The sequence below is a fragment of the Triticum urartu genome, chromosome 7 (assembly GCF_003073215.2).
Source record: "Triticum urartu cultivar G1812 chromosome 7, Tu2.1, whole genome shotgun sequence".
NCBI classification, from domain to species: domain Eukaryota; kingdom Viridiplantae; phylum Streptophyta; class Magnoliopsida; order Poales; family Poaceae; genus Triticum; species Triticum urartu.
The window spans coordinates 528,316,116-528,328,280 of NC_053028.1; the positions used below are offsets into that span (position 1 = coordinate 528,316,116).

A 12,165-nucleotide genomic window follows, 5' to 3' on the forward strand; every position below is an offset into this window, starting at 1 on the left:
TATTCATGACAGATGTGAGTTATTATTTAATGGTTCAACTTAAGGTGGCAACTTGAATACACATCTGGGTGGATTGCTTGTGGGCACCTGGAGAACCCAGTGTTGTCCTAGGATATCCCGGAGGACCCGTGTGATCATCCTACGGCCCGCCACCCAGGCTCAAAGGGATCATAAGATAATTCATGCTAGAAACTTCCGTGTGCAGCCACAAGCCATTATGGGCTCTGGCATAGTTGAGTAAGTTGCATGAAGCTCTCGAAGAGGTAGACTAGCAGATGTAGTGGGTTGTAGGTTGTAGGGTCTATCCAGAGTAGAGAGTTAATGCTTCAGAAAGACTGTGTCTCGGTCATACGTTTCTCAAACATCATGTAGTGCGAGAAATCCAACGGAGGAGATCGAGTCTTGTGGGGAAAAGTGCACAAACCTTTGTAGAGTGTATAAACTAATCATGGTTAGCCGTGTCCCCGATTATGGACATCTTGAGTATCTGGTTCTTGGATTATCATGATTGATCTCATCACTCTTAATATAATTTGATTGGGTTTAATGATGATGATTAATTGGGATTGAGTTGGAGGAACCTTCGCTACAAAAAAATACACTTCCGTGATGATACATGTTTGTCACAGTAGGTCACGTTTTCTGTCATGCATTTACATCCATGACGATTTTATGACAGAATCAAGATAGTCATACCTGTGCTGTCGTAGAAGTGTTCCATGACATTACCAAAATTATCATCACGGAAGTTTTCACTTCCATGACGATAAATCGCGCGTCACAGAAGTGCTTTCGTCAAGGGTGACCGACATGTGGCATCCACCGTAACAGAACGCCGTTAAGCTATCGGGTCGGGTTTTGGATCCGATAACCCGTTAACAGCCTCGACCAATGGGGATTTTCCACGTGTAAAATCATCACTGGCTGGAGGAAACTCGTGTCGGCTCATCGCTGGGACAGATGTCATCCACTCATTGGACAGAAGGCGCCTATGATACGTCGACACGTGGCACGGCCCAACAGAGGCCCATTCCTGTGAAAAGGCCGGCTCGTTTGACTTGGTCAAAAGGTGGCGGGCCGGCCCATGGAAAGCCTGTTAACGGCCTGTTCACATATAGCCCATTTACAACCCGCTAACCCAAGGCCCGTTACGCCCTATTCTTATTAGGCCCAGTAGCGTCATCTAGGCCATCCAATATGATTCCAACCCGTTTTCACTTCTGGCCCATGTATGGCCCATGACGTCTTTTGGCCCATATGAGGCCCTATGTAACTCTTGGCCTATTAACGGCCCGTGGTGAAACTGGCCTGTAATGAACAGTGTATCACTTTACACCCATTAACGGCCCGTGGTGAAACTGGCCCGTAAAGAACAGTGTATCACTTTATACCCATTAACGGCCCGTTATTCCGTTGGGCCGTTTCCAGCCCATGTTATCTTTCGGCCTTCTCAAAGCCCATTTATTCTTGGGCTATTTTCCAGCATTCTTTTACTTACGGCTCGTTACTGTCATTTTCTGCTTGTGGGACAAATTCAGCCCGTGGTTACAGTCGGCCCGTTTGTGGTCCGTTAATACGTTGGGCCGTTTACATAGCATCATCAAATACGGCCTATTAACGATGGCCCGTTATGGTCGGCCCATGAACGGATGATTCCAACTCTAGCCCGTTTACGGCCAGAATGCGGTCTGTTTGGCCCATGTTTGGCCAATCGATCATACGGCCCGTATAAGGCCCATTGATAATACGGCCCATAGAAGGCCCATTGTTTCTACGGCCTATAGAAGGCCCATTGTTTCTACAGCCCGTAGAAGGCCCATTATTTATACGGCCCGTAGAAGGCCCACTGTTTCTACGGCCCGTAGGAGGCCCAGTGTCACTACAGTAAATATTAGCCCATGGTTATTGTGGCCTAGTTTTAAAAAATAGGTTATTGCATCCACTAGCAAACCGCAGAAAAAGAACTGCACTGACTACAAGCAAACAAATAAACAAGACAACAAGGAAATAAATAAGCAAGAAACTTACACTAGGCTATCATGGCTATTACACATATTACATCCACTGGGCATCAAAGTTCGCCACCAGTGCAAATATAGGGAACACAGCAGCATATAAACGCCGCAGCAAAACAAGTCCAGAACTGAAACCACTTCAGAAGAGCTCAAGAAACAATATCCTGGGTACCCATAATGCTAGCAAGATGCTTAGCAAGCTTATTAACTTTCTCTTGTTTGGCGCTTAAGTCCTCCAGCGCTTGCTATTGCACTAGAAAGTATGCATCTGAATTCTGCAGGGACTTCCACAGTCCTTCGGCTTCCTGTCGCATAACATCTGATCGATGTCTTTCAACTTGAAGTTGAGACTCAAGAAGCCGAACTGATTCAGGCAACGAGTTCGAAGAGCTGGTGCCAGCAGTGGTAGCTAGTAACTCGAACACTACATCAAGACATGACTTTGGGGTTGTCTCAGTGTCTTCAATATAGTTTTTATCAGCTTTCTTGGAGACCAACAGGGATGTCTCACTATCTTGAACCTTATCTGCATTACTTCCTTTACCATTGCATAACAGGGTACTCTTCTCCAATATTTTATCCGCGTTCTAAAAGAGAAACAAACAAACACATCTCAGGTTTACAATGTAGTATATGAAACTCATTTTGGTAAACCAGTTCAGTAGTAAGGTGGACAGGATAACAGCATGACACAAACATATATCTATGTAGTATGGTCACTGTATGGTCTATATCATTCTAGTTTATGTTGCCAAATCAAGATAGATACAGTTCGAATCATATCTATTTAAGACAAAGCAGCATAGACAGAATATAAGTGTGGGAAACTACACAGCAATAACAACACTTGTAATGTGCATGGCATGAGAACATAACTGTTTATTCAATTGAAACTGAAATCAACATAGAGCAAGTTACAACAGCAAACAGCCAAACACATTGAAGAAACAGGTTTAAAACATACCTATTGCGCCATTGGAGTTTCAATTGCATCCTTCAAATTTGAAATTAGTTGGTATCAGTAAATACAGTGATCCAAGAGCAAAGTATATGAACCATAGCTACGGAACCTGACCTGAGAATAATTCTTCTTCTGCTTTAAGCGTTGACTTCGGGTTCGGAGTGGTGGTCCTCGTGATTTGGGCACTGCAGTTGCCTTACTAACTGCTCGTGTTTGGGTGCTCTGTGGTGGAGACGGTGCTGTGTCAACGGGAACTGTGTGTCTTTCTACTGGGGTTGGGGTTAGAAGGGGTGTAGCTGGTTCTTTGTCCAACTGGGTAGGGGTACAATCTGCATGAGTGTGGGTTATGTGTGGTGGGGCTGGTTCTTGGGCAAGTACAACCGTGGTTCTATCTGCATCGACAGGTAGCACGATCTTTTCTGAAGATCGTGTTTTTACTCCCACAGATACTACCATCACTCCCTCCAATTGAAATGGCTGATAAACAAGAAAAGTAATTGAATGTACAGACATTGTAAGATAGACAGGTGCAATGGATAGTAGGGAAGAAAACAGGGCATGAAATGATTCACATTTATGTTGTCTAAGCAAACAGAATAGCAGGACATAATTTCACATATATGATGGCTAATTAAACAGGATAGCATGACACAATTTCACATGTATGATGGCTAACTAAACAGGATAGAATGACATACTTTAAAATATGATGACTATGTAAACAAGATGACATGATATAACTATACGATGTGTCTATTAAAGTGGTTGGCATGCCATAAATCACAAACATGCCGTCGATGGAAACATGATGGCATGATATAATTCACGGATAGAATGACATAATTTAAAATATGATGACTATGTAAACAAGATGAGATGATATAACTATATTATGTCTTTAGAAAATGGGTTGGCATGCCATAATTCAGATACATGCTGTCTATGTAAACATCATGGCATGACATAATTCAAATATATGATTTATATACTAAGGAAGTGAGTAGAGGGAAATCGCATATATGATGTGTCAACTAAGGAGATGGCATTCAATATTATGTATATGATGTAAAAACTAAGCATTGCAATACAACATATGCATTATATGAGTAATATAACCCTGCCAAGTTTGAGCATACACCTCAGGGGGATAATAGGACTGGTCATCTGCCTCTGAATCCTCCTCTGAAGAGCTATCTGTAACCAGCAAGATATCTGCTTCAGCAGGTAGCATTGTCTACTCTGAAGACCTTGTTTTCACTCCAGATTTCTCCATCACCAATTCAAATGGCTGATGCATAGGAAGAGCAGTTGAATATACTAACATTGTCGACAAAAGCAATGAGAAATACAAAAAAAGGACGGCATGATATAATTCACATATATGACGCTTGCCTAAACAACATGGCATTGCATAATTCACATACATAATGCCTTCCAACAAGATAACATTGCATAATTCACATATATAATGTCTTGTAACAAGATGGAATTGCATAATTCACATATATGGTAATTAGACACTAAACAGGTGGCATTCACACAAAGCATGTCTAAACTAAGCAAATGACATAGCAATGCAAGGTACCATATGCACGATATGAGCAACATAACCCTGCCAAGTTAGGGCATGCACCTCGGGGGGGGGGGGGGGGGGGGGGGGGGGGGGGGGGAATATGACTGGTCATCTGTCTCTAAATCCTCCTCTGAGGAGCCACTAGTAGAAAAAGGGTCAAACGTGAAGCACATTAGTGCCGGTTTGTATTTGAGCCGGTACTAATGGTACCATTAGTGCCGGTTCGAACGGATTTGCATTAATGCCGGTTCGTGTTGAACCTTTAGTACCGGTTCGTGGCACGAACCGGTACTAAAGGGGTGGTGGCAGGCTGGCGTCAGGCCGGGGCCCCACGATCACCTTTAGTACCGGTTCGTGCCATGAACCGGTACTAAAGGGGTCTGACCTATAGTACCGGTTGGAGACACAAACCGGCACTATAGGGCAATTTTCAAACTTGAAAAAATCATAACTAAATCATCCTAATTCAGAAAAATACATATAATATATCAAAATTTGCAGAACAAAAAGGTTCATCCGCTGAAACAACCAGTTTTCCGTTTCGACAATTTTTTAAAAATCAAAAAATTACAAAAAGAAAATAGAGTTTTTGGGCGTTTTAGACGTTTTTTGGGACGTTTTTAGCGTTTAGTGCTAGGGTTTAGATTTCAACGTTTAGGGTTAGGTTTTATGGTCTAAACCCTTAGTTTTTACTGTTTAGCATAGAGTTTCCGACGTTTTAAGTCCCGGGTTTAGGGTTTAGGACAATTTTTGAAATGACAAATTGTAAAAGGAAAAAAAGATATGCTCTAATTTATGTTTTTTTGAATTTTGGTTAAATCTTGTCAAACCGGTCAAACAACTGATTCAAGAAATATAGAGTGTTACTAAATAATTACGCAATAACATTAGTATTACTAAATAAGTATCTCAGTTTTTTTGAATTTTGTTCAAATCTGGTCAAACTGTGGTCAAACTGGTCAAACTACTTATTCAAGAAATATTAGTGTTACTACATAATTATTCAAGAATATTAGTGTTACTAAATAATTATTTCAATTTTTTGAATTTTGGTCAAATCTGGTCAAACTATGGTCAAACTGTGGTCAAACTATGGTCAAACTTATTCAAGATATATTAGCGTTACTAAATAATTACTGTTTTTTTAGAATAATAGTTTCAAACTCAAACGGTGAAATGTGTGACTTCATGCTCAAGCTAAACTCCTGAGGGTTAATAGGATTGACATCTTACTATTGTCAGGAAAACAACAAGTGCAGACTCGGAAACGAAGGAGAATAGAACCTGAAAGTTAAGCGTGCTCGGGCTGGAGTAGTGAGAGGGATGGGTGACCGGTCGGGAAGTTAGATGATTTGGAATGAGTGATCCACACTTGAGCAGTTAAGAGAGGTGATTAGAGACTAAATCATCAAATAATTCAAAAAAAATCAAAAAAAAATTCCAAAATTTTCAAAAAAAAATTCAAAAAAAAACCTTTAGTACCGGTTGGTAACACCAACCGGTACTAAAGGTCCCCCGTACCAGGGCGCGAGCTCACGCCACGTGGTGGCACTTTAGCGCCGGTTCGTGCCGAACCGGTACTAAAGGGGGGGCCTTTAGTGCCGAAACTTTAGTGCCGGTTCCATAACCGGCACTAAAGGCCCTTACAAACCGGTACTAATGGTCCGTTTTCTACTAGTGAGCTATCGGTAACTAGCAAGACATGCGCTTCATCAGATAGCATTGTCTGCTCTGAAGACCTTGTTTCCACTCCAGATTTTTACATGACCGTGCCGAATGGCTGATGCACAGGAAGAGTAATTGAATGTACTAAAATTGTTGAAAAATTTAACATGTAATAAAAAATGATGGCATGATATAATTCACACATAAGATGACTAGCTAACCAGGGTGGCATTGCAAAATTCACATATATGATGCCAGGCTAGACAAGATGGCATTGCATGATTCACATATACGATAAAGAAACTAAACAGATGGCATTGACACAAAGCATGTCTAAACTAAGCAGATGACATCTTTAATGTATACAGTAAGCAATGCAAGGCACCATATGCATGATATTACCAACATCAGCATGCCAAGTTAGAGCGAAGACCTCAAGGGGTAAATAGGAGTGGTCTTCTCCTTCTGAATCCCCCTCAGAACAGTTATCTTCCTCTTGATTACGATCCAAAATGGGTGGAGGGGGCTGCCTTTGCGCCCACCATGGAACGACGTCTGCATGAAATTTTATTGCCACGCAAGGCTCGTCTCTTTTGCTCTACATGATCAGTTCCATTGTGTACAATAACTGGCATGCATAGGAATAAAACATAGTGAGATTATGTAAGGAGTGCATGCACAAATCCAGAGTGATGGTAGCAAATGTGGATAGACCCAAAACCAATGATAGCAGGCAGATAATAGCTTTAGTTAAAAAATACAGATAATGGCTCCTTTAATGTTTCTTTGCACCCAACATGAAACTCATAGTAGACACCGGAGATTAACCAGATAGTAGACAGATAGTACTGATTGCCGCCCCAATATGTACCCCACAACCATTTAAAAACTCAAGTTTCAGCATTAGTTTGGACCTGACTCGGAGTCTAATAGGTGAACACGACGATAATGTAGCATGTCATCATATTAAGCGACGCATAACATAAGCAGACACGGAAGAGTGCAACCTCTCTTGTGGACCCATGTAGTCCTCAAGGTCATCTTGCTCAGTTGATGATGGTAATGCAGTTGCCGTGGCTGCCGGTCGTGGGGAAGAAGATCTGAGGCGGTGAAAGACAGTCTGGAGAGCGGATCCCTGGTGTGGTGAACCCTTCCGTCGTTGGAGCAGCTGAGCTGGGGTGGAACACAGCGCCGCAGGAGCAGGACAAACCACACAAGGTTTTCTTTGACACATATCTGTAATAGAAGTAATTGAGTAAGGGCTTGTTTGAATTTGAGGATTCTAACAATGCAGGGATAGGAAATAGACATGTATAGGATAGGAATGCACGTGCAAAACGGAGAATTTAAAAAGACAGGATTTCTGCCAATCTGGGTGTTTGATTCACAACAATTGGAAGATCACAGGATGCAAAAAAGCATGGTGAGATTAAGTCAGACCACAAGAAAATGTACGGTTATAATGCTATTATGCTACCATCTCTTAGTCTTGTGCTTGATGAATAGGAATATGAAAAGGAGGAGAAGTGGAAATTAGAATTCCTACGGTTTTTCTTTCAAGGAGACACTAAAGGAACAAATCCTACAGTTTTCCTTTGCTCCATTCCTTTGCACCAAATTCATGAAAAGTAGTACCATAGGAAACTTTCCAATTCCGATGTTTTCATTCACTTTTCCTTTCAAGCACTGGCGATTCTAGTAGGCAGGCTTGAGCAAGGAAAATCCTACACTAAAAAAATGTTTTTGTGCTACTTCTATTACTTTGGACCCAGGCCACTGCCATACTAGCTCAACTCCCACGCCCATCGATAAATGCACAGCTGAAACGCGCAAAGATAAATAATGATGGCGTTCAAGAGAGTCCATGGATAGCTCACTACAAGAAATATGTCAACTTGTGACCCTCAGTATTGGTCTCTGAAAGGTCATAGTTTTTCATTTGCGACCTTTTTGTGACCAAAACCAGAAGGTCAAAAGCTGGCGGTCGTAAACTGAAATTATTGACCTTCTGTAAAAGGTCGTTGGTTCCACGACCAAATTTTTGGTCACTAGCAACCTCCCCAGGACACGTAGACGTCTAGTGTAGCCCAAAAATTGATGGTTTCAGCCCGATTCAATTCGGTTTTCTACACGGGCCTAGCCCATTAATTCAGCCCATTTAGTATATTTATTTTTGTTAATTTTTGTCAGCTACATGGGCCAAGCCCAACTAGTCAACCCATCAATTTTTATGCATGTTTGGCCTTTCAGGAATATATGTAAAATTTTGTGCAGCCCATTTCTGGTTTACATTCGGCCTTTTTATACATTCAAATATTAATTCAATCCTGGAGTTGGTCCAGTACACATTTCAGCCCATTCACATATTCATACATATGATCCACCTTTTCGACAAATTTTGCAAATTTCATATTTCAGCACTAAATATGTTTACATCACAGGCCATAAAGCCCTACAAAATAGTATCACTTGTTCCTATACAAAACTATCAAATGATACGTACAACAAAACAGAATACAGAAAATTTAGTTCAACAAAAATAGGTTTTCTTCCTCTTCCATCTTCCAGAACACACAACACCTGTGAAAATAAAGATGACACAACAAAAATGGAAGGATCAGCCACTAGAAGCATATTGAATACAAGGGAAACAATCAAACTAAAGAAATGAAAGGCACGCACTGTGAAAATTTTAACAGCACGAATATTTTTTATATTACCATAACAAACAGAAATGTAATCTGATTGCACAAGAAACCTGGCATTATCACACACCCAGACGAGCGAAGCATTAACTTGTGAGGATCAGACAAACAAAGCATTCACGCTGATGATTAACTTATAAGCCCAGCCACCTTAAATCCTCAATACAACACTAAGTTTTACTACTCCTGGCAACCTAATACACTGCAGTCCAGAGGCACCTCAATTCGACCACCGACCTCGGCGCATAATAGAATCATGACGTCCATTTGCATCCAGGGCTGAATTTGACCACGAAAATTGGCTATTAAGTATTATACTCATGTGGTTAATTTTATGGAATACTTAATCTATACTCTGCATCTACCAAAAGCAAATCTCCTTGAACAGGTTCTGATGCCAAACAATCCAAAGGAATCTAACTGAAAAAGGCAAAAGAATGGTGCGTCTGCTGCTGTGAATTGAAACCCAAAGCACCCCCAAACCATAGCAGACTAAACTAGCTAGCTCTAGGAAAACTAAAACGCTAGCTGCAAGCAAGGAATGGAGGAATGGATGGTCACCATTATTGAAGTTGATGCTTCAGGAGCCCCGTCGGCGTGGTGGTTCAGGTGGTCGAGGAAGAAGAGGAGCATTACTACATGATCATCATGAAACAATAGTGATTGAGTAAATCATAAAGTAGAATAACAAAATCATAATTAATCTAAATCGACTCGGAATCAGATAGCATATGATGAGCATGTTTACATCTTTTACTAAAGCTTTCCATATTTGGTATTGATACATGTGCATTATCTTACAACAAAGAACTGCAATGTGAAATTCAAAGAAGAAAAATTTAAACAATGCGTGTAACTATGACTAGATGATGTTATGATGGCTTCCACATTTGAAAAACAGATATCCTCATGTTATGGGTAAGAACCCAACAGTATACTATGTTGATCACAATTTCAACAGTACTAGACAAATCTATCAACAGAAATCATATTAAACTGATGGAAGAATTTATTCCCAAATTACTTGTTGTTAGAAGCTAAGCATTTATATCAAGCGCAGTATACGATGAACTAACCTTGTTATGACTAGCTGTGTTGTACTAGTATGCTAACGTAACCCAGGACAGACGAACGTCACCCAGCCATGGTATTTTGGTTTAGCAACCAAAGCAAGCAGAATACTCCTATATGTATAGGAAGTTAGGAAGTAGTACTAGATAGAGCATGGAAAACTGAGACAATGTGTTGGTGCATTCAAGGTCAGTCTATCAGACAGTAGAAGAGTTTGAAAACGTGATTTTACATGCAATGGATGCACAGGCGCGCACATACACCGAGAAGGAGAGAGAGATTGCTAGCTAGAGCCGGTTTGAGTCATCCAAAATTGAACAGTTTCAGACATGGCATCCACAATCTGTATGCATCAAGAAATCATCAGCCTCTACGCTCTAGTCCGGTACCATATCCCCACAAAAACCATGCGGACCAAAGGTGCAAGCACGAAACCAGGATCTATGAGAAATTTCTATCTATGCACCATATTGATGGGTAATTCATGGAGCAAGAAGAAATACAAAGACAGCATTTGATGATGCGCTAACAAATCAGCTGCTTCGTCCATCCAGCTCCACAAGGGCTAATCACTTGACCTGTACTCCACCTTATATCCTCCATAAGGGCTGATCACATATCCACAATCAAATCAAATACAGAAAATAAGATGGGAGCAGAAAACAAATATAATGAGGTTTGAGATTGCCCAAATCCCTCAATTTATTAATCATATCACACCAATTTCTGTTCAGGATTGTACCCCAATTTTTACCAGGTAGAAACTGTCTAATAGCATGCTTGTTTGCAAGATCCTAAATTATAACCTTTTCATAATCCTCTACATGGCAGGAAAGGATCACCCAAAATCCCAATGAACAAGAACAATGATACAAGGAATACATATGCTATTTTTGTTTGATTACGGCAGAGCACGTGACCAAAATCCCAGCATATGTGAAATGACAGACAATTCACTACACCAATATCCCCCAAAAATTTGACACTAGCTACGCAATTGGAAACTATCGATTTCCCAAACCCAGATCCCCATTTGAACCCAAGAATCGGCCCCGGTCCTGAAGCAGACCAAGTCCAAGGCTCCAAGCACACCCGACACACAGCACGTTGCGCCAGAATCAAGAAGGGGCGGGCAAAATCAATAAACCTGGTGGATCAGCGGGTACATGGAGTTGGTGCAGACGGGGCACTCGAGCAGCTCGTGCACGCTACTCCGCGGCGCGACGATGCCAACCGCGCCGATGGCGGCCTTGGGGTAGGCGGCCGGGTGGGAGGCGGCGGCGGCGGCGAGGAGCCCGCCGTGCGGGTGGAGGGCGAGGTCGACATCGTCCGCATCCATGTCGGCGTCGGGCAGCGAGAGGCACTCAATGCTGTCCACGTCCATGGCGCACGCCCGGACACCCGCCTCAGCCCGCCAGCGAACAGCAGCGCGCGATCCGAGCTCCGACATGTGGCGCAGGGGGTCGGGGCAGGGGGAGGAGGGGTGGCGGAGGGACCTGCCGGCAAGGTGAGAGAGTCGGCGTGTCGATCAGGGGATTGGGGAGGAGGCGGCGGCGTGTTGGATCTAGATCAGGGATGAGACGGCGACGCGTTGGATCGGGGAGGAGACGGCGATGTGTTCGATCTTGATCGGGGAGGAGACGGCGGCGCGTTGGATCAGGGAGGAGACGGCGGCGCGTTCCGCGTGCTATGGGAGGGAAGCAGATGGGAGAGGAGAGGTCGTCGCGGCGAGCTGTGGGAAGGACGAGGCGGTGGGTGGGTGGTGGCGTGCGGAGGCAAGGAGGCTAGGATTTGGAGTTTGGACGAGGGGGTGTGGGGAGAGAGAGGAGTGGTGTGTGGTGGGGGTTTTTTTAGGGGTAGCTCGAGGTGGGTGGGTGAGACCGTGAGAGGGTGAGGTGAGGGTCGTTGGATCCACGAGGATTCGACGGTGATTTATCCATGATCCGCGTGAGAGGCCCTGGACCAATCAGAACACAGTATACAGGTATGATATTTTGACCATTTAAATTGGTCGTAATTGACTAAAAGTAAGGTGCGAAATCATGCTAGCTATTTTATTATGACCTGAAAATTTGAAAAAAAAAACTTCTCATTGTGTCAGCAAATTTGGCTATAGTTTTCAGGAATAATCACAAATTGAAATAAGACAAAAAAAATTAAAGAGTTATGAGAGAT

General features: G+C 42.5%; 1 protein-coding gene across 5 annotated transcripts; it reads right to left on the minus strand.

Moving 5' to 3' along the window:
• Nucleotides 1-8,599: 8,599 nt before the first annotated feature.
• On the minus strand, nt 8,600-11,864 carry LOC125520188 (E3 ubiquitin-protein ligase SINAT3-like). Of its 5 annotated transcripts, XR_007288517.1 has the most exons (4): nt 10,223-11,864; nt 9,996-10,103; nt 9,481-9,554; nt 8,600-8,794 (listed from the first exon to the last, which is right to left on the minus strand). XR_007288517.1 is itself a non-coding variant. In XM_048685027.1 (3 exons), the coding sequence occupies exons 1-2, from the start codon at nt 11,438-11,440 to the stop codon at nt 10,077-10,079; spliced, it is 330 nt and encodes a 109-aa protein (XP_048540984.1). In that variant the 5' UTR covers nt 11,441-11,860; the 3' UTR covers nt 8,600-8,794; nt 9,481-10,076. The 5 variants fall into 5 exon arrangements, 3 of the variants coding, with proteins under 3 accessions (XP_048540984.1, XP_048540986.1, XP_048540987.1); XR_007288516.1 differs by having other exon boundaries at nt 9,996-11,864; XM_048685027.1 differs by having other exon boundaries at nt 9,481-10,103; nt 11,138-11,860.
• Nucleotides 11,865-12,165: the final 301 nt, after the last annotated feature.

Excerpts from the sequence above, each read along its gene's own strand:
- LOC125520188 (XM_048685027.1), bottom strand. The coding sequence starts at position 11,440 with ATGTCGGAGCTCGGATCGCGCGCTGCTGTTCGCTGGCGGGCTGAGGCG. Across the intron at positions 10,104-11,137 it reads TGTACCCGCTGATCCACCAG|GAGTATTCTGCTTGCTTTGG; the intron begins GTTTATTGATTT and ends CTATACATATAG.